This window comes from Aplidium turbinatum, chromosome 5 (assembly GCF_918807975.1).
Source record: "Aplidium turbinatum chromosome 5, kaAplTurb1.1, whole genome shotgun sequence".
NCBI classification, from domain to species: Eukaryota; Metazoa; Chordata; class Ascidiacea; order Aplousobranchia; family Polyclinidae; genus Aplidium; species Aplidium turbinatum.
The window spans coordinates 8,090,741-8,114,098 of NC_137476.1; the positions used below are offsets into that span (position 1 = coordinate 8,090,741).

At 37.0% G+C, this 23,358-nt stretch overlaps 1 protein-coding gene across 1 annotated transcript; it reads left to right on the forward strand.

The window, feature by feature from the left end:
- Nucleotides 1-11,848: 11,848 nt before the first annotated feature.
- On the forward strand, nt 11,849-21,602 carry LOC145770289 (small ribosomal subunit protein eS26-like). Its single transcript, XM_082581887.1, has 4 exons — nt 11,849-11,960; nt 12,547-12,683; nt 20,906-21,025; nt 21,463-21,602. The coding sequence occupies exons 2-4, from the start codon at nt 12,559-12,561 to the stop codon at nt 21,578-21,580; spliced, it is 363 nt and encodes a 120-aa protein (XP_082438013.1). The 5' UTR covers nt 11,849-11,960; nt 12,547-12,558; the 3' UTR covers nt 21,581-21,602.
- The last annotated feature ends 1,756 nt before the right edge of the window (nt 21,603-23,358 follow it).

A 23,358-nucleotide genomic window follows, 5' to 3' on the forward strand; every position in this document is an offset into this window, starting at 1 on the left:
CCCAGCTTGAAATACAATATTGCAAATGACAGTAAATCAAAGCGTGATACACATCTTTTAAAGTGTCTGTGTTGACATAATTTCTGAGTTTAAGCAACGCCCATGAACCTTTTGCTACTTTTCCGCAAATTTTATCTATGTGATATTTCCATGTTAATTTGTTATCTATGTAAACGCCAAGGTATTTTATTTGATCTTTTTGTTGAATGCTTGTGTTACCAATGTTAATGTTAAAATTTTTTATGTGTTTTTTATTTGTTATTAGCATGTATTCAGTTTTTGAGAAATTTAATGATAATCTATTAAGCTTCAACCAGTTGTAAACTTTTTGCATTTCGGCATTCACATTGTTCTGCAAATTTATTTCACATTTGTCGCTCATCATAAGATTGGTGTCGTCAGCAAATAGTTTAACATTCATGTTTGTTGAATTTGGTAAGTCATTTATATAGAGTAAGAAAAGAAGGGGTCCCAATATCGATCCTTGGGGCACACCGCAGGTAACCTGTCTTGAGTTTGAAGAGATTCCATTGACGACCGTGTGCTGTAGACGATTGCTGATATAGCTTTTTAACAATTGTAATGGAAGGCCCCGAAAACCGTATGTTTGCAGTTTCTGTATGAGAATAGTGTGATCAACTGTGTCGAAGGCTTTAGCTCAATCAAGAAATACAGAGCAAGTTGTATCTTTATTATCTAGGTTAGTTAAGATGTTATCACAAACGTTTGACACAGCTAACGAAGTGGAATATTGAGGTCTAAATCCATACTGATGTGGTGTGATCAGGTCTTTTTTTGTTAGATAATTGTACATTTGTTCATACAGGCATTTTTCGAATATTTTGGTGAAGGGGGACAATAGTGATATGGGCCTATAGCTTGAACAATTTTTCCTGGAGCCACTTTTGAAGATTGGGGTAACTTGAGCGACCTTTAGTACATCAGGATATACACCTTTATCGATACACTCATTGAATAAGTTGGTGAGGAAAGGGGCGATTATTGGTGAGGATAGTTTGACAAATCTTATAGGTATTCCATCATGTCCCGTACTTTTAGAGACAGAAAGATTATTAAGATGTTTTAATACTTCTTCTTGATTGACAGGTTTTAGAAAAAAGGAGAATGGGACACTTTGCAATTTCAATAATGAGCCAGGAGACGGTAGAGGGATTTTAGATGCCATAGAAGGACCAATTTCTGTGAAATAATCATTAAAACAGTTACTTATTTGTGCAGGGTCAGATACTTTTTCATTGTCAGTGCTAATTATTTCTTCTGGTATGTGAGCATCATTAGGCCTACAGCATTTGAGATGTCCTTCTTATGAATATAATAGATCGTTTTGAGCAATGATTTGACAAGCCAATGAATCAGTTGATCTAAATAAAGTTTTTTTAAAATCTTATTTAATTTCAGCTAGTATGTGATAAACTTTCTTGTTTACAAACTCTTATTGAAACATGCCAAAAGAAAATCCGCGTTTAACACGACAAAGTGAACAGCATCATGGAGGAGGCCTTTGCGAGCTTGCCAAAACGGAACCTAGCACTTATAAACAACTAATTCAATATTATTACCACCTTAACAATGCTAAAATTAAATGAAATATTTGGGGTACCGGTATTGTTTTGCGTAGACTATCGGCGAGGATTTAATTAGTATCTGGCAGGCAGTAAGCTAAATCCTCGCCTACGTTTGATTTCTGACAAAGCCATCAACAGAAAAATTAAAGATTTATTGAAATTGGTTAAGAATATAAACTGCATACACGCAAAAGGCCGAGCAAAAGCTAATCTGGGCATGTATTTGTTTGCTGGAAGTTGTGGCATGCAGGGATACTCGAGTCAACTGCAAGCTCTTGGATTGCAAGAAAGAGCACATTCTCTGTGTAATCTCTGCAAATGCCAAAATTCCATTGGAAGAAAGAGCTTATTTGATGGATCAAACGCTAAAATTTGGTCCTAAAGGTATCTTTCAAATGTTATTGGTTGATCGATCAGCAGTTTCAAAAGCACAAAATAATGAAAAACGGCTACAAAAACTTCCCCATAACTTCCACGAGGAGGAAGGCGACATACCTGGACCATCAGAATTATCCGAATGGATAAGTAGTTCAAGCACGTCAAGTTCGGCGTCAGACAAGGTAAGCACGATTATTTAGTCGATTGCAAGTGATAGGCTACATATGAATTGGTATCACAATGAAAAAATCAACACGTGCATCATATTGATGTTATTTAATAAGCTCAGTGCACAAAGAGTAGGCTAGGCTAAGTAACCTAAAAATTTATATACCGAAACTATTTTACCTTTGTTTGCCATAAATCCCTGATGTTTGAATGTTTATAATTTAGGCCAGTAACATTTGATTTGTATCACAGATTTATTATTACCGTAAGTTACTTTTTTTTAATGTCATCATGTTTTATTTTAGCACAAGCAAGAGTGCCGGTCTGCGAATACAGCACCGTAAAATTTCCTTTTTTCCGTTTAGAGCTTGTAAGGAGTGACTGTATCATCGCTTGGCAATGCATCATTACATGACATAAAACATTTTTTGAGACGAGAAATTGATCTCTGTCACATTATTATGAATAAGTCCAAACTGGATCGAGCCAAAGCAAAAACCAAAGTTATCGGCGAAAAATTACAGACAGCAGCAAAATTTGAACCGTTTTTTTCTTGGCGTCGATAGTAAAAATTTTAGCAGTCGCTAACTTATTTTTGTATTTTTCTAGCGAGCACAGGCAGGGGCGCCGGAACGATTTTTGACTGGGGGGGGGGGCAAGATTACGAAAAAAGGGCACTTTTGTTTACTAAAAGGCCAATTTTTTTTCATATTTTAAAATAAAATATAGCGATAATGTTAATCTATCAGCTCACTATGTATTGAGTAATGATAGCCTACAAGTGTCCGGTATACAAAGAAGGGCATCATGCTGTGTTATAATGATGTAACCTACTGTCAAGCCTTAAAGCAGCCTGCGGCCATGGCCGCCAAGTAGTGCTTGAATGACCGCCTGTGCTACCTCCTTAATCGGCCAGGTTTGGCCGCCGGTCTCTTCTAGCCAATTATTTAATTTCGCAATAGAATGATCGTGGAATAACTGTCGAAAATAAGTAGTATCAAAGAGTGACGCAAAATTAGGTCAGCGCGTCATAATCGCCACTGTTGCATTGTGCGAGAATATTTGTTATTGATGGAATATATCCACCTGCGATCACCAGCGCTGTTAGTCTTGTTTGTAATCCCGAGGTTTCTTATAACAAAGTCTTAATCCGAAGTGCTAATTTACATCGGCTGGCAATATTGTCGTTTTTATGTCGATTCGATGTTGTCGGACATTGAATCGTTGTTAAAGGGGTATTAAAGGAAAAACCTGACTTGGCGACTTTCCATGTTCTTTGTGTTTAATAGGATACCATAAAACCATTTTCAATAAAATTTTGCCCCATTGCGGTCTGACCACCATTGCGCGCGTGGTTTTGTCTGAGCTGTCAAAACGGGAATTTACGTGAGCAGCGAAGCGTGCGACTGTACAGCCTACGTCATAAAAGCTGATCGAGCAATATTTCTTACTGCGGGCGATTTAACTGTATGGTATTCTCTCATTAACCTGAGGTTCTATGATTACAAGCGGTGGTTTTTATACTTGGAGAATGAAATAATGTTTTGTCTAGTTCAAATATTGCATTCAAAGAAATGGCATACACATGATTTTACACAACCAACCAAATCTACATAGGCTGCTGTGTAAATTCACGCTCGTCTGATCACATAGGCTACATTTCTTGGACCAACAAAATGAGCGATTTTATGTAGAGTTAACAGGACAGTGAATTGCTTTTCATAGTTTAGTGCATTTTTCACCTGGTGCAGACTTACATATTACTAAGGCCATTTTAATTTAACCTAAAAAAAATCTTTTTTACTTTATTTTTACTGAACGGAATTGATAACTTGGAAACAAATAAGGCAATAGCAATTAGCAAGTCAAGTCAATTTATTTTGTTTCAACAGCGCCATATATTAACAAACAAGCAGAGTAAATGTAATCATACATGTCCAATTGTCCATCTAGCATGTCTTTCATTCGTGCTGTATCTATCTCACAGTAACACAAAGCTTGATGTTGCTCATCCATTGCCACACAGTGACAACATGAACACCTGTTGATATAAAATTGGTAATAATTAGGGTGATTACTTTTTCACTTGTCAAAAAAATTCATCAAAATTGTAGCGTTAGATCAAAAATTGTTCACAAAGTCAAAATTATTTACAAACTGCATTGTCGTGGTGTCGTAGAGGTTGCACTGTCAGCGAATTTTTTTCGTTTTACACCTTGTAGCCTACTTTGGCGCAGAGGGATGGTGTAACGGATAAGAATTGGACTCACCGAATAGTAGCAGACCCTCTACATGTACAAGTATGCGAAACTACCAGGAATAACCTATCAAGGCTTTGTTAGTCCGAGTATAAAGATTCAAAACCAACCAAACCTGGTTCGACTCCCGGCTTAAGCTGGTTGTTGAAAGCATCGCTCACATCTAGCTAGGGTGTAATAAATTGGGTGGGCATAATTGCTGCAGGAAAGGCGGCCAAGAGAAAGGAACTGGCCACCTTACTTTCCTTAGTGCCAAAGGCTTAGTACAATGAGTACCTATCTTCTCATACCCAACACTTGAATAAAGTATGGGATCACATTTGCCTTTTTAGCTTACTTTATACTGGTGTAAATGGCCCATTGTCTACTTATTGTGAATCATAAGCCATTAGGTGAAATAATTAGGTGAATAAATTTTTGATAGGTCGTTTTGCAGCAGCTGTGTTGTACAGCATTTTGTACAATGATGCGTAATTTAACTACTTGAGTTCTTCATACGTCAAAATTTGTCAAAACAAATTTTAATGTCAAAAGTTTCAATTTTTAAGCCAAAGAATAATTGCCCTAGTATATAATAATTCATTGCATAGGCTAGCGGGACGGGAAAATTCAACTTTGCAATATAATTAGTATTAGGCAAAGTAAACTTAAGAGCGTTAAGATTTCATTTTCTTATAATTTCAGTTGCATTTGTAAAGTTGTTTTCAACGTGTTGTAGGTTCAAGGCCTTACAAACCCATAGGGAAATGCAATGCAAAGCTGAGCACTTATCCTGGTACGGTCGGTGATTTAATTATTTTATGTTAAGTAAAGCTAAACGAATGCAGTATATGATGTCAAATATCTAAATTTGCTTACCAATCAGTGTTTCCCACTCGATCCTCCTGCTGAGAAACGTCAGTCACATCAGCAAGGTAAAGCTGATTAATCTCTGCCTCTGTGTACTCAGGCTCAAAACGATAGGGTTTAGGTCTAGCGTACTTTCTTCTTCATCATCACTTACTTCTTCAACCACCGTACTATCTTTCTCTTCGTATTGGAAACCAAGATTCAAAAATTCTCCAATATGACACAAAAAATTTATAGTAACCTAAAGCACCTAAAAATTGACAACTGTATAAACCACGCATACAATAATGATGTTATAATTAAAGTAACTTGCGTTCTTCTGGTGACTATAGGCTACCATACTAGGTTGCGGTCTTCTGGTAACCTAGTAGCCTATAGTCACCAGAAGAACGCAAGTTACTTTAATTATCAAATGCCTGGTGAACCGTTTCACTCTGTTTTTAATGATGTTATAGGCCTAAAGTGAATTGAATTCATTCAATTTTATTTTTTGCTGCTGGCGCAAACATGTACAGAATGACAAGTAAACATACGAATTTGACACCAAGCAATTTTGTGAAGTTGGTTTTTGTCGCCGAAAAGTGCTTCAAACTGTGGTTTAGATTTTTGATAAAAAAATGTTTCTAATTCATCACGAAGATCAAAAACACGTTTCCAAACTTTGCCTCTGGATAACCATCTCACACTAGTGTGAAATAACAAAACATTACTGGATGTATCCAATTCACTGCGAACTTTTGAAAATAGGCGGCTGTTTAAAACACTAGCTTTTACAAAATTCATGACACTTACAACGCTTTTCATTGTATCTTGGAATTCTTGTGGCAAAGTTTTCTAACTAATGAAATTCTAAACTTTTCAGAAGGCCTCAGGTGACCCCAGGCAAATTGTCAGGTGACCCCAGTTGGGGTCGCGACTCACATGTTGGGAACAGCTGCACTAGGTTAATGGCCTTGTTGTAAATTAGGCCCTGGGGTACCGTACAGGTTATCAAAACCTAATTCTGTAATTCTAAATAAATACAATAAACCATAAAATCAACATTACTTCATTAACTTGGCATCTTCTATAAGCTGGTCGCCAGGAAGAAGTCAAATGTGATCTTTCAACTGTTGCACTAGTTTCTGGTGGAGAAGGAAAGATTTAAGATGGACATGCACCGGGTTTCAAGTCAAGTCTTTTGGCATACTGTATCCCATTTGGAATTGAAGAAATTTTTGAAGTCTGCTTCTTGAAAATGCAGACTACAAATTCTGTGGTGTGGTTTTGGACCACTCCAATGACAAGTTGTGGTGTTGACAAATTTATTCCATTTCCTTTTTTTGTGTACTGTCTTTGGGAAACCCAAACATACTAACTTTATGCAATGCTGTCGTGTCACAGCCAAGCACAACACAAAAGTCAGGCATAGTATTTGCTATGATGCAATATTGTTTCTACAATAGTCAAACTATGATGCAATATTGATTTTATGGACATTTAATTTTTGGCAGTGGCTATTTGACCGGCTCCGGTCTTTGAATCTGAAACACTATTTGACCGGTCATGACGTCATTACATAAGTACTTTTTTCTTTTTCTCTTTCAAAGCAAAAGACGTGAAGCGCCGTTATAAAGTTCTAAATTCAACACGTTCTCTTCAACTCAGTCCGTGGCGCATACGTTGCGTCTCAGGTTGCCATTCTAGAGGGGATGAGTTCGATACTATCCGGAAGCATTGACTTTTTTTTTTTTTTTTTTTTTTTATTTAAACTTTGAACCGAAGCGCATTTTTGTGATCAATTTTTAATTTGAGTAGCCTACAGCCCATTTTTTTATGTCTTTTCAAATGTGAGAAATAAAGTTAGAGTTTTTTTAATTTGCTGGAATTTGAGAATTTCTCTTGGTAATTTTCCGATCGTGATAAGTGGTCCAATTTTCCAATCGTCCATTTTTTTTAAAAGAAAATTACATTTTTGCTCTCAAGTTAGTTATAGCCTATACAATACTTCTTTAAAAAATATAACTAACTTGAGAGCAAAAATGTAGGGTCGTTCAGCAAACACGGTCACTTATGACGATCGGAAAATTACCCAGAGAAATTCTCAAATTCCAGCTAATTAAAAAAACTCTAACTTTATTACTCACATTTGAAAAGACATAAAAAAATGGGCTGTAGGCTACTCAAATTAAAAATTGACCACAAAAATGCGCTTCGGTTCAAAGTTTAGATAAAAAAAAATGAAAAAAAGTCAATGCTTCCGGATAACATCGAACTCATCCCCTCTAGAATGGCAACCCGAGACGCAACGTATGCGCCACGGACTGAGTTGAAGTAAACGTGTTGAATTTAGAACTTTATAACGGCGCTTCACGTCTTTTGCTTTGAAAGAGAAAAAGAATAAAGTACTTATGTAATGACGTCATGACCGGTCAAATAGTGTTTCAGATTCAAAGACCGGAGCCGGTCAAATAGCCACTGCCTTAATTTTTAGCAATGCTACTAGATTTATACACTACCGTACCTCACCTTTCTAGTAACATTGCTACTATTACTCAAAGAAATATCCTAGAAACTTAAAAGACGTGTAAAACTATCCTGCTAAACTCCTTTGAACGCAACACGTCCGAACTTTGCAACCCAGCGCGCGAAAAGACTTTTGGTATTGCTAGAGCTCTTTGCATTTATGACGTATACTCTAGCAGTGTTTCCAATTTTTGGTCACTTTGAAAAAAATAAAAAATAAATGAAACATTGGACTTTGGGCCTTGCCAGCGTCATTGAAAACCATTTTTTTTCGGTAATTTTTAAAAAAATGTATTCTTGAGTGTTCAGTTTACGCATTTTAATGCTTAATTCCAGTTTGAAAATTTTATTGAATATGCCTTTAAAAAGGAGAACTAAGTTAGTTGACATTCGAGAGGAAAACATTTTTTGATCAAATTTTGCAAAAATTATGCTTCTTATAGTAATGTCCTTCACATCATTGCAATACTTATTTTATTACCTTGCCGTCATCGTCAACACATGTCGAACGTTGTTTTTCGTTGCTAAAAAGAATTCTGGGGTAGTGGCAAACTTCTTTAAAATCAGCCACATTGGAGACACTCGTGCGAGTGTCGTTCGATGGTCCCGCAGTACCGGATTACAATCCCGATAAAGCAGTTATTGCGTGGTACAACGATTCTATTGCAGGACGTCGCCCAGGTCCAGACTTCAACAACGCTAAGTGATGATTTTAGCATTGTTGCAAGCTTAATTTTATTTACTTGTGCTATCGTTATTTTTATTTTGTATTTTGACCTCCAAGCACGCAGATTCGGCCGCCAAGAAGGAACTCCCGGTAGGCCACGATGGCTGCCGAAAAAAAACGAGTTTTAAGGCCTGTACTGTGTTTCAAAATTTTGTGCGTTAAATAATATTTTGAGGCAAAACTGAAAGATTATAATGAGCCTAAATGCGAATTGCAGAAATTGTTATATTGCACAATGTGCAGGAGCTTACATGACTTTAAAAGGGCACCATTGCCCCCCTGCCCCTCCATCTGCAGAAAAATTGAGGGCAGGGGGGCGTCCTCCCCCCTTCCCCCCCGCTTCCGGCGCCCCTGAGCACAGGGCAGCAAAAATATTCCATTAGTCAACAAGAATGCAAACGAGTGGCAAGAGTTAGTGGATATCTGCGATCATGAAAGCCCAAACCCACCACTGACACAGGAAGTTTCAAATTAGGACCTTCAATCATTCGTTGACAACGATCGGAAACTGAACATTTCTGATGTACCTTCACATTCGCAAAGTGTGGAGAAATGTGTAGGCCTAAAACTGGTTTCGGAAGCTTCGCAAGTTTCCTACGGTTTCGAAAATCGTCACAAAACAATTGTTTTCAAAGCTCTCAGTAGAAATATGCGCCGGCCGTTTCCGTCTTAAGGTCATTATCGTCACTCTTACGACGAATTGCAGTCCGAGCTGTAGCTCAGCTAACCAACTTTCACTTACATGTAGCCTACTGTAGTTCGCGCAGACTGAATATTTGTTTCATTTTTATTAATGTTTTACTTCGAAGAGTACGCCTGATCATAAAAGTTTTCATTTTGAGTTCTCGAAGGATTGAGTCAAAGCAGTTTAAACGAAAAATAAGCAGCCATTTTCGAAGTTGGTTTTGCGCCATCTAGCGGTAATGCAATTTTCTTTCAAACATCGAAAAAAATTCAAATCAATTTCCGCAAGCCGTTTCTCATCCGGTAAGGCTGATATTTCACAGAAGTGAGTTTTTCAGCTAAATCTAACTATTGGTACATTATTCACTTTAATATTCCAAAAAAAGTATAAAATCGACCTGCCCTAGACTGCCCACTCGTGCCCGTTGGTTCAAAGTCCGCACTTCCTCTGTAGCCTACGTAAAATTTAGGTACAATTTTTCCCGCATAGGCTACCTCCCGGCCCGTCGTAGGTCGACCTTTTCGCTTTGCAGAAGCCTAAGCCTTCTAAAATAGGTAACCTACAACCAAAGTACGGTAGGCTACTGTAATACTTTTTTACAAATTTGAAAAAAAAAATACTTTTTTGGTATATTTATTTTGTCTTAAACTAATGCTTTCCGAAACTCACAAGCTAGCTTATAGTTTTCTACATCTACACACTAGCGTTCTACATCTTAATTTGTATATATTAGGTCTACAATTGGGTTGGAGAATAAGCATTTTAGTAGAGAAGGCAATTGACTAAACTGTTAAAATTACCTGAAATTTCTAATTTCAAATTAGGCTAGTTGCTTTTGAAATTATGGATTTTTGTCAAGTCGCATTAAAAATATCATGTAGGCTACATCACAAGTCATTTGGCTTGGGGGTGTTTACAAACATGACTCATGAATTACATGCAATAAGACAAAGCAGTTACATCAACAAAGCTAAGTTCAAACGACACTTTTATTGAAGATTGTGTCATTCAAATTTACTTTCAGTCAGCTATCGTCGAAGCAATACAACAGCAAGGTGAAAATCATGCGTAAACAAAGGAAATGTGAGATAAATCAATAGTCAACAATTCAGTTATATTGATGCAACGGTTTACAAATGTTGAATCAAAGTAAAAAGACTGAATGGTTGGTCGTCATCGTTTGAAGCACATAAAATAAAAAATAGGCTACGCATAAAGGTGACAAAGCGATCCAACAACAAAGCAACTCTCTTGATTCTTTTTCTTTTAAATTATGGGTTCAAATATATATTTCTTGACTTGAGTAGAGCATCAAGCCTAGGCTACAATTGAAAATCCTTTGGGTCTTGGTTGAAGTGCAAAATGAAGGTTGGGCCAACTATCGTGGTTAAAAAATTTATGTGGGCAAAAATGCTGTCTTGCAAATTTTCTTTCCTTTGCTTTCTTTACCGATTTGCCTTGGCTAGGAAATCTAACATAACTATCAACATAAAAGGCTGCCAATTTCACTAACGTTATAGCTTGCCTAAATAGGCTACAGGCTTCTTTGAATTGAATTTTTTTTTAGTTTTTTACTGATTCCCTTCATCTTGGTATCAAAATGATGACAAACAAATTTTCTACTGAATTTTTCTCAAATTTTCGCAAATTATCTCTATGCCTAATTTTTTTGTTGAGTTTATGAAGATGTGTATTTAAGGTCCAAATTTATTTTATTTATTTATTTTGTTCAGACCAGAAGATAGAGGTCCATAGAAACACGCCAGCACACACATACAAATAAAATAATTGAAAATCAAACAACAAGCATTGTACGGTTATAATGTTGTAAATACATTGAATGAGCGAAACACTCAGAGGTCATTAACGCTTTGGATATAGAAGTTAGAAGAGCTGCAACACCGATTTACAAAGCTATAGCAATGCTCTTCCGTAGCAGGGCATAAAAAGTGTTCACGTTGTGGTTTACTTGGATGTGACTAATGCTGCAAATTTTAGGCAATTTCAACAAAATTGCAATATGAACAAAATTGCATTCTGAACGAGTTGTTATATGCGACTTTCAGACGATTAATAGCTGATATTGAATAATTACACCAAAGGGGAGAAGCATAAAATGCAGAACAGTAGGTGCAAAAAGCACATTTTTTACAAGAACACTACTTTTGTTGAATTTATATCTGAGCATGTTCGCTATGCAGTATGAAGATCTGGTTTGCCTTGCAATGTCATCATTATCACACAAGTTATTGGTAAGAATAACACCAAGGTATTTAACTTTTTCTACAAAAGAAACGCTTTCTTTGCCAAGTCTGATTGTAGGCTGGAGTTTTCCCCAGAGTTGTTTAGTCAAAAACATCAATCCAACAGTCTTAGAACAGTAAAACACAATATTATGCGTAGTTGCAAATGTATCACATGTGTCAATGAGTTTTTGCAGACCTTTGATACTGGGAGCTAAACAGCAAAGATCGTCAGCAAACATAAGATTATTTATACAAATTATTTACAATATATATACAAATTTATACAAATTATACAAATTACAATTATTTATACAAATAAAAGTAACAGCAAACAGTTGGCTTAGAAAGATATGTCGCTCAAGATTTGTCATAAATTACATAATTTTTTTAGATTTTAACTGTTAAATTTAACCATTTTTTGCTTTGATGATTAAAAATAACCCACCTTTCAGAAAGTTATTTTGCATTAAAATTGGAAACCCTGAAACAGCAAGATCTGATTATGGAGTCGCGATTTGGTTCTTTTTTTGCGAAGTACGATATTTGCTGGCAGTTGAGGTACTGCAGATAGTGTAATCTACTTTTATCTGTCGCTGTTAAGTGTCATCTGAGGTTGCTTTGATAAAATTTTCACAAATGGAGAATTAATTTATACTTTCTATGTTGTAGTATCTGATTTTTTAACCCTTTTACAGCAAACTTTAATGAATGTCAGATCTTAAATAGAAAAATAGTCGTTTTCAGATTGTTGCTCAATGTCTCCTGACGTATCAATCTATCGTTTCTATCATTATCAATCTAGTTGTAGGAGGTTTAATAATTTTATAGTTTTGTACTGTTGCTTTGACGTGTTAAATTTTAAACAGTTAAAAAAAACTTTTTTAGACAAATGCTATTCTTCCCAGCAACTTGCAAGTTGTCTTACTATGTGATGTTAACATATATCATAGTGACTGATGTGCATTTTTAGTAAGCCGATCCTGCCAGTGGAATACTATCAAAGTATTGCTTGAAGGGCCTTACTAACTACCACTTATAAGTGATAAACTGGCATTTTAAGCTGACATTGTCAAATTTATTAGAATTTTGTACGGTTATATATATCTTATTTTTATACTAAAATTTGTTTATTTTGTTTGTACAGTAGAACAGAACAATGACGTCCAAACGTCGAAATGGTGGCAGGAACAAAAAAGGGCGTGGTCATGTTAGGTTTGTAAGATGTGAATCATCTGGAGCTAGAGTTCCTAAAGATAAAGCCATCAAAAAGTACATTATCAGGTACCGTATGGTATTTTATACAATAAATTTAAGTACGCAGAAAGTGGCTATATTTGTGACACTGTTAATAAAGCTGTTTTTATGCAAAGTTTCCAGTCTTTGTATAAACTACAATCCATGTGCAATTTTTTTTTGGCAGTGGCTATTTGACCGGCGCCGGTCTTTGAATCTGAAACACTATTTGACCGGTCATGACATCACTATACAGTCACTTTTTTTTCTTTTTCTCTTTCAAAGCAAAAGACGAGAAACGCGCATATATGTTCTAAATCCAACCATTTCATGCAACTCGATACGTGGTGCGTGCGGTACGTCGCCGCCTCCTACTCTAGAGGGACTGAGTTCGATACTACCCGGAAGCGGTCTCTTTTTTTAAACTAAATTTTGACCCGAAGTGCATTTTTGTAGTCAATTTTTAATTTGAGTTGCCTACAGCCCAATTTTTTATGTCTTTTCGAATGTGAGTAATAAAGTTAGAGTTTTTTTAATTTGCTGGAATTTAAGAATTTCTCAGGGTAATTTTCCGTTTGTGGCCGTGCTAACTACTGATATATAGCCTGGCCTACTACATACGGTAATTATTCAGTCAGGCACGTTTTGAACCTTTCAAGGTTTTGCCACCTTTTCCCGTTCATTAGGTAACGTGCTGGTAGGTTTATATCGAATTTTGTAGTTAGTATCTTTTTCGTCCCGGACGCGTTAATGACGAAAAATAAAACGATTGATTGATTGATGTAACCGTGTTTGCCGAACAAAGCATTACAGTTTTGCTCTCAACAAGTTAATTATATACAATGCTTGTTTTAAAAAAGTGGTAATGGTATGTAAATGTAATGCAACTCAAATTAAAAATTGAATACAAAAATGCACTTCGGGTCAAAATTTAGTTTAAAAAAAAAAGACCGCTTCCGGGTAGTATCGAACTCAGTCCCTCTAGAGTAGGAGGCGGCGACGTACCGCACGCGCCACGTATCGAGTTGAACGAAACGGTCGGATTAGAAGTTATATACGCGCTACTCGTCTTTTGCTTTGAAAGTGAAAAAGAAAAAAAGTGACTGTATAATGACGTCATGACCGGTCAAATAGTGTTTCAGTTTCAAAGACCGGCTCCGGTCAAATAGCCACTGCCTTTTTATCCGGTCTTTTAATCTGAAACACTATTTGACCGATCATCATGACATATTTTTTTCTTTTTCTCTTTCAAAGCAAAAGACCAAAGGAGAAGAAAAAGTGCTTTTATAACATCTAAATTCAACAATTTTATTCAACTGAGTCAGTGGCGCGTATGATATTTTCGGCCTGGTGTTCCCAAGGGAATGAGGGGTGCAACCTAATCCGTACCATTAACAATTTGTACCGTCAGTTCGTACCTTGAAAAAATCAAGATAAAAAATTGAAAAAAAGGCGAAGTTGCTGATTGCAGTTTCCGCAAGGTTAGGGTATCGGGGCATCGGATAGGTATCGGCAGTTAGGGTATCGGAGTATCGGCAGTCGCAATCAAACTAACTGAAAAGATAGAAAAAAAATAGAACATTGCTAATCGCAGTTTCCACAAACATTTTAAAATTACCGTTAATGATCCTAAGAGTTTGCCGAAGTCACTGATTGCAGTTTCCACAAACATTTAAAAAGGGTTAGGGTTGATCGGAGTTTCCGCAAACATTTTAAAAAGGTTAGGGTTGATTGATGTTTCCGCAAACAAACAAACTAAAAAAATTGAGAGAAAAAATAGAACAAAGCCAAAATCGCTGATTGCAGTTTCTGTTTTTCCACAGTATCCGCAAACATTTTAAAATTTCCGTTAAGGATCCTAAGAGTTTGCCGAAGTCGCTGATCGCAGTTTCCGCAAACATTTTAAAGGGGTTACGGTTGATCGGAGTTTCCGCAAACATTTAAAAAAGGTTAGGGTTGATTGGTGTTTCCGCAAACAAACAAACTGAAAAAATTGAGAGAAAAAATAGAACAAAGCCGAATTCGTTGATCACAGTTTCCGTTTTTCCGCAGTATCCGCAAACATTTTAAAATTTACAGTAATGATCCTAAAAGGTTGCCGAAGTCGCTGATCGCAGTTTCCACAAACATTTTAAAAGGGTTTAGGGTTGATCGGAGTTTCTGCAAACATATTAAAAGGGTTAGGGTTGATTGGAGTTTCTGCAAACATTTTAAAATTTCTGGTAATGATCCTAAGAGTTTTTGTTTGTTTGCAGAAACTGCGATCAGTAACTTTGGCTTTTTTAATGTTTTCTCTCCATCTTTTCAAGGTACGAACTGATGGTACGAATTGTTCATGGTACGAATTAGGTTCCATCCAGGAATGAGTTTGATAGGGATGCAACCTAATTCGTACCATAAACAGTTCGTACCTTGAAAAAATCGAAAGAAAAATTTAAAAAAAAAGTTGCTGATCGCAGTTTCCGCAAACATTTTAAAATTTCTGTTTGTCATAAGAGTTTAGTTTTAAGTTTATGTTTGTAAGTTTCCTTTCGTCATAAGAGGATGTAACCATGTTTGCCAAATGACGCATTAAATTTTTGCTCTCAACAAGTTAGTTTGGTGGCTGTAAAAAGTTACAATACTTTAAAAAAATTGGTTTCATCAATGTTCAGTTAACTTTTAGGTAGGGGTGTTCAATTTCGATTATTTGAATATTCGAAATTCAATTTGTTCTCGATTTCCGAATTTCGATTTCGAATATCACAACTATTCACCAAACTGCAAAATGAGATTTTATTGAAAGAAACGACATGAAAATTTGATAGAAAACGCAAAAAAGGCCATGATAATTTGCGAGAAAAGAACACAAAATAACGTCTACAGCTCCAGGCCCATGTTGGTGTTTATGAACACAAGCTGATCGATATGGTCACCCGTCAGTCGGGATCTCAGCTTCGTGAAGGACAGGCCAGTTTTTAAAAACGATCGCTCCGCTGGAGCCGAGGTCGCTGGGATACCAAAAACTTCAAGTTCATTTTCACAGCGAGCGATTCACTGTCGCGACATTTCACTGCAGAGTGCAGAGGTTTCGACTCGAAAGCGACATCGAGTATGTTTGCAAGCGCATAAAGCTAAACGCACGCTCCGTCTACGTAGCGAATTATGTTGTTTTTGGGTACATTCAACATCTGATGACATTGAATTGACACAAAATGGTAGATTTTTGCTATGTCCTAGGCAACAAAATCAGTCATTTTTACATTGATTCAACGTCTGCAGACATTAAATCAATGTAAAAATAACAGATTTTGTTGTCTGGTGTTGGATTGTAGCATCGCAACTCGTTCATAGTGATTATTTATCGCGAAGCTGTTGCGCTTTGCATTCAAAAAGTGTTTTCCTGCTGCTGATCGCTAGTTCATCTATTGTTTTATGTATCAATATTCAATACAGCATAAAAAGTTGCCCCCACACAGAAATATGTGTGGGGGCCTGGCACCCACGCAGGCCCGTAGCCAGCCGGAGGCCTCGCCCCCCTGAAAAAAATTTTACCCCCCCTTGGCAAAATCTCAACATTTTCAAGCAACAGCTACAATTATAATGATTTTGCCCATTTAAATTTTTTTGGCCCCCCCCTAAAAAAAGTTGCCCCCCCTTGCTCTGCGGTCTGGCTACAACTCTGCCCCCACGGCTTAGGCGCCTATGGATTCGGTAAAAAATGGATAAAACTGCGAAAAAGCTCAGCCTACACTTTCTGCTATTGCACAACCTAGCTATCTTCATTCTTAAGAGAAATTTGTGAAATTTGGCATTAAAAATGCCAACCTGGCATCCCTGGTGCAGGACTGGCCGTTAGACCCGCGAGAACGTGTGATAGTCACGTGATCGACAATGCGCATGCGTCGAAGTCTTTTTTCGCTTGCAAAATGCGACAAGACAGGTTTTGCGCCACTCGCGTTACTTTCAACCGCATTCAGCCGAAAGGGCTGCTATAATTTCGAATATGTCCGATACAAAAAACGAATTTCGAATATCACCTTAATCGAAATTGAACACCCCTACTTTTAGGGCTAGGCAGTGTTTTTTGCAGGCAAGTTTAGTTTAAAATGAAACGTTTCTGGATAGTATCGAACTCATACCCTTGGGGATACCAGACCGAGAACATCGCAAGCGCCACTGACTCAGTTAAATAAAACAATTGAATTTAGAAGTTATATAGTCACTTTTTTCTTCTCTTGTCTTTGCTTTGAAAGAAAAAGAATACATGATGACCGGTCAAATAGCCACTGCCAAAATGTAATGTGTCGTTCGGCAAACACCGTCACATCCTCTTATGACTAACGGAAACTTACCCAGACAAATTCTCAAATTCCAGCAAATTAAAAATACTCTAACTTTATTATATACTTATATTTGAAAGGACATAAAAAAGCTACTTGAATTAAAAATTGACCACAAAAATGCAGAAACTTAACGAAAAGCACTTCTCATTGACATTTTTATGCTACTTGAAAGTCAAGATGCCATTTTTAATTTATCTTTTTTCATTAAAATTTGAGTTTTTTTAAAAAGTAACTTCAAAACCAATAAACAGCTCACATAGTTGGTATTAAAATTTGCACAAGTTGTGATAACATTGTTGAAAAACTGTTAAATTTTTTTCTGTCAAGTTATTTCCTATTGCAAAATATTTGTAAAGTAGACGCAGTGACGTTGATGGTTGCAAATTCGCACATTGACCCTATTTCTCGCTTGTGAAAACATGTTTGCTTTTTGGCTTGTGTATAGCAGTCATGCGCACAATCACAAGTTCAGTGACTTGATTTTACATTGTATTAAAGTTTGCATCAGGAAAACTGTAGGTCATACAAATATAAACGAAGTTATTTTCGAATTTAACTGAAAGTAGGGATGGGCAAAATAGAATAATTAGCTATTCTAGAATACTGAAACCGAATATAGAATACAGATGTCTATTCTAGAATATTTGACCGTTTTTACTATCGACACATTTTTTTTTACTATCACACACACAAAAACAATGAACATCACAAAAATTTCTTATTGCAGTGTAACAAATTTAGGCTTTCTAAATGTTCACCAGTCAAACGGGGTCTCAACTTTGTGGCAGGTAAACCTGCACTTAAAAAACATCTCTTTGAAGAAGCAGATGTGACATGTACACAAAAATATTTTGAAACTAACTGATAGAGCTCAACCGATATCACTTTTTCAGGCCGATACCAATATTTATAAAAAATTTAGGCCGATACCGATATATATCGGCCGATATATATAAGCTACGAAAAATGTGTTACCAACGAAGTTATTAAGCAACAAACCAGTCCAAGAAAGTGTATGCATTAGTTGCTGTAATGGAAAAATTATTCTTAACACTAAACACAAAAAACACCAAACAAAAAAGAAACAACCCAGGCCTCAAATTTCGTTTTTGCTGACGGCGGGAAAGAGGTGTCCGGTCTGAATTCTTCGCCATTTAAGAGCTATGGCTACGGTTTGGAAGGGTTTTTAAAATTTCAGCGAAGGCTTTCATCAGACCAACGAGGTGCGCTTGGAGAGTCAAAGCGCGTGAAGCTGCAATACGCCGCATAACTGATTAACTTCCACCGAACGAGGTCGTGTGGCTTCTTGCGTCACAATGCTCTGGGCACGGGTCGGAAAACTTCTACAATGACGCTACTATTTTCTTCTGTGCAAAGTTTCACTAGGCTTTTTTTTGGGTTTATTTTTGCAACTTCTACAATGACGCTACTATTTTCTTCTGTTCAAAGTTTCACTAGGCTTTTTTCTTTGGGTTTATTTTTGCATGTTATGTGAGCGAAAGTTAATTTTCCCTGGGCCTTTTCTTTCTTACTGTAATACCAAAACTTGACAAATTTTGCTGCATCTTGCTGTGATAGCCTACTGGTATGATCTAATTTTGTAACGAATCTTGCCTTATCAATATCACTCGGAGATCAAAGCCAGACATTGTGACGGAAGACTTGAAATAAGTTGCGCGTGGTTAGTGTAGAAGTACACCGGTACTCCCATGGATTCTTAGCGAAAAATTTACCTTTGTTACACTGATGCAATGTCATCAATCGTTGAAGCAACGTAAAACTCGAAAGTTTTCCTGCTTGAATGGAAGCCAAGGGATACAGTATTAACATTTTCTAGATGCGCGCACTAGAATGGGCGGGAAATTATATTCTCGCAACAATTGTTCGTGCTATGCAAGCACGTTTGAGCAACTTGTGTTTCTTCTAAAGGCATGTATGGCTGGTTTTGAGTGTGCTTTTGCTGGCCGATGTTTATCGGCGAAAAATAGTCGATACAATATATCGGCTACACCTGATATCGGCCGATACATATCGGCTGACCGATATATCGGTCGAGCTCTACTAACTGATATAAACAAGAAAATTGGTTTTTATTTGCTTTCCACCAAACAAGAGCATTTTCAACAGATGTAGTGGATGCTTTGAACAATGTGAGATAGGTAGCTATTTCTGAAGATGTGAAAGCCAAATTTGCTGATTCATCTTCACTACTGCATGTAGCATCTTCAATCCCACAGCTCAACAAGTCGTCCATGTCACTGTACTGGCATAGTAACAGCTAAGACAAAGCCAACTACCCATTCGTACTTCCGCAATACTGTCAGTACTACAAATCGTTTGACAAGAAAGATCTCTTTAATGAGAACAACGAAACTTTTGTGTTTTCCCTCAGCCGGATTGCACCAAATTGATAACAATTCTACTTTCGCTGTAGCGAATTCGTTGCGACCAGACGAAGTAGTACGAAGTCGATTGTTAATGCGGTTTCAGTTATCTGATTTCATATGCATTTTGAAACCGGTAAGGCTTCACAACCGGTTATTCTATATTTGGTATTCTATTTCCCCCATCCCTAATTCAAGGTATAAATTTGTTTGTATTGCAAGACATGTAACCAAGTCATTCATAACCATATCGAGCATTGTTGTGGGTTTGACACCTGTCAGAAGATATTTCATTTTCTAGGTTGTACAAAATGTAGAAAATAATAGTTTAAATTATTTTTGATTTAATTAGTTAGTGCTTGATGACATCTTTGAAATGGAGTTTTTTTAGCAGTAACAAGAAGCGTGATTTTACTGTCGTGTATTTGTGTTGGCATATGTTCCCATTCCATTGGGTTTGACTTCTCTTTTGGTTTTTCACTCTTATTGTACATGTGAGAGAGAATCTTAGTGATTGTTAACTTAAAAGTTTAGATTAGAAAAAAGTGTGTGCACCTTGCAACAAAGCTATGAATAATGTATGAATGTCAGTTGCTAGAATTTCCATAAAGGGTAGTCCAGGCCTCGAAATTCGTTTTTGTTGGCGGCGGGCAAATTAAGTCTCATGGCGGACACACCAGTTTTAACGTGTGCACCTTGCAACAAAGCTATGAATAATGTATGAATGTCTTTTAGGCAGTTGCTAGAATTTCCATAAAGGGTAGTCCAGCCCTCAAAATTCGTTTTTGTTGGTTGGCGGCGGGCAAATTAAGTCTCATGGCGGACACACCAGTTTTAACGTCGGTCGTCATGCTTAATCACTTTATCTTGATATTTCTTCGCCATTTGAGCACTATTGAAGTGCCTTTTTAACAGTATATAGTATACCATCAACGGTGGGATTTATGAAAGCGGTAACGTTTCACAGTTACGTCGCTTCCAAAATACGGATGTGGTGGTCTAAATTCTGTGAGAGCAGAATTTTGGTTTTGAATTTGCGCAGTTGCAATGCATGTGCAGTTCTTATAGGTTCGGGTCAAATGTATAATAATTGCAATTTGTCAGTTAGAAACATGGTAGCCTACACTTCCACAAAACAAGGTTTTCTAATATAATGTAAACAAACCACAAGAAAACCATTCAACTTGTAATTTCAGTTTGTAATGTGATGAACTTCATTTGAAACTTATAAAGCGCAAATGACTTTGCGTTAAAAGTAGAATTGTTTTATTTCTATATATAAATTCATTTTGCGATTGGAGTGGGTCTGGCATGAAAGAATGTTGTACCAACCGTAGCTTGCCATCGGTGCTTCCCCTCTGTGCGTGCCACACGTATTACGCAATATGTATAGTACGTTCAGATAAGTGTAACACCACCAGCGAAGACTGTTCACTGTTCAGTCTCCACTTTTGCTATTTTTGTGTATGATTATATTGCAGATTTTGAACTTGCAATTAAAACCTGTCAGTGTGTATTTTAATGCTGTAAAATTTGTAATAGTTTGACCATTTTGACGCAGAAACATTGTCGATGCTGCTGGAATGAGGGATCTGGCTGAGGCAAGCGTCTATGAATCCTACGCATTGCCAAAGATGTACTATAAAGTATATTATAGTGTATCTGCCGCCATTCATTTACGGTTAGTACCATTTGACACAATTTAAAATTCTATAGCAATTTTTTGCATGCTCTGTATGTTTTTCAAATTAAGTAGGCCTATTGAAGCAATTCTTTGAGATTAAGAAGTCGCTACTGGTCTACCCTGATGTTTCTGGATGAAGACCAGGCTTTAAAGCAAAATGAATGATAATGTTGATCGAAGTAATTCTGCAGCTTCACGTTGTAAGATGCTTTCTGTGTTGCAACCTTCTATTTATATACCATACTTGACACAACTTGGACTTTTGACGTTTTTTGATAAAAGTTGTGCAATGTGCATTGTCTTGGAGAATTTTTCAATGTTGTAGCATTCTTCTGTGTTTTTAGTTTTTCGTAAAGTCTCTTTTGGTAAGTTGTTAATAAGTTACCACAATACAGTGCACCTGAACTTTGCCAGTAAGCTATTATTGTTTTCAGATTGGTGAAGAATCGTTCTCGTTTGGCACGAAAGGACCGCACTCCCCCTCCACGATTCCGTCCAGGGGGGCAACAACAACAACAGCAGCAACAACAAAATCGTCCTCGTGTATCTTAAATAAATCGGTCATTTGACTCAGTTTGTCGTGTTTTCGTGCGTTGTTTCACAGTGTGGTTGAGTTAGATTTAGACAATAGCACACTTCAAATGTGCGGTGGAATGTTGTAGCAATTGAGGCTCTTGCTTTCCAATCATTCGATCATGATACGACTCCCGGCTAATGTTGATGTTAAAAACACCGCTCATCTTTACTCCGAGAATCATTATCCTGGTCTGAAAAACCTGAAACGTGCTTTTCTCAACGTACAACCAATTTCTTGTTTTGATCATAATGCATGAAGATCAAATAATTAAAAATGTAACAAAAAAAAATGTAAATGCGGCCATTTTCTAAAACCCAATTGGTAAAAAATATATAAGTTTAATCGTGGATATCTCTTCTATCGTTTTAAAGTTAAACACTTAGACAGAGTAAATAAGCAGAGCATCTGGTCAAAGAATTTTTCGACCAGATGCTCTGCTTATTTACTCTGTCTGAGTGTGATGTCCATGATGCTGTCGCCAACCATTTGTTTCATGTAATGTTCCAGGATCAAAGATTTCGTAAAAATGCAAAAATATTGAATAACTTTATTTTGTCAGTATACTGTATTTTGATTTTCTTGCCAGAGTTAGGGTTTTGATGCTTAAAAATTGTCTGTTAAACAGTACGGTAATAAAAAAATTTCACCAGTTGCTGACGGTTTTTGCATTTTTAGTTTTCTTTTTAATTATTTGATCTTCATGGTCATTTTACAAACAAGAAAATTGGTTGTGTGTTGAGGAATGCACGTTGTGGTTTTTTTCAAGATAGACTTACCGTACCTTAATTTTGGCAGTTTCGCATACATGGTAGCCTACTTATTGAGCAGCAGATTTGATTGATTGAATCTTTATCCTCGGACTGGGAAAGCTTCTTGCAGAGCTTAATCCTGGCAGTTTCGCATACTTGTAGAGGCTTTGAATCACTGACGCAGGCCCGGTCGCGAAATTTTTTTTCCCACGAGATTTCTGTCTCATTGATTTTAGTCACTTTAAAAGTAAGATTTTCCGAAAGTGTTTGAGAGATTGGTTGATTCAGATTGCGAAATAACTATTTGCCAATAAAATTCTGCAATGATAATAAAATATAAGCTTTCCCTAACCCTACTTTCTTGAAAAGCTCTTGTGCACCGCAAAAATTAATTTAAAGAAAAAAAAAAGTTTGACTTTGACGGGCGTCGAACCCTCGTTCTCACGATTACTAGGCAGAGGATGATACCACTGAACCAACCGTGCCAACGAGAGAATGTTGCATTCACAACGGTTTTAATACAAACTGTTACCAAAATATGTAAATGAGACAGAAATCTCGTGGGAAAAAATATTTCGCGGCCCGGTCACCGAGATTGACAGAGTGAAGTTTCCGATTGTTGAAGTCTTGTTGCTGGGAACTATTCCATCCATTAGATGCCGCTGAATGGAGAGCAGTCCTTAACGTGCGTTGCTCAAGCGCAGAGTGCGTTGCTCAACCCCGAGAGTCGAACCAGCGCCGCTTGATCTTGAAGCTTCTTCGTTCCAGAAGTGACGCGCTAACCAATTGAGCTATCGGGGCGGATTCAACTGGGGGCCGTAAATGTTTCCTCGTTAGCAGCATAATTCTTCACACGGCCAGAGCACCACATCAGTTCTTGCTCTATCGTTGAATTAGGCTAAATACTGAGCAGAGCGTCTTTATTTTAGAAACAGGCCGTTTGTTTGTGGAGATGTTGCATTGTTTGTTCGTGTCCGCATTTGCAACTTGTGCTTCCCAGGGTG

Excerpts from the sequence above, each read along its gene's own strand:
- LOC145770289 (XM_082581887.1), top strand. The coding sequence starts at position 12,559 with ATGACGTCCAAACGTCGAAATGGTGGCAGGAACAAAAAAGGGCGTGGT. Across the intron at positions 12,684-20,905 it reads ATCAAAAAGTACATTATCAG|AAACATTGTCGATGCTGCTG; the intron begins GTACCGTATGGT and ends ATTTTGACGCAG. Across the intron at positions 21,026-21,462 it reads TCTGCCGCCATTCATTTACG|ATTGGTGAAGAATCGTTCTC; the intron begins GTTAGTACCATT and ends TATTGTTTTCAG.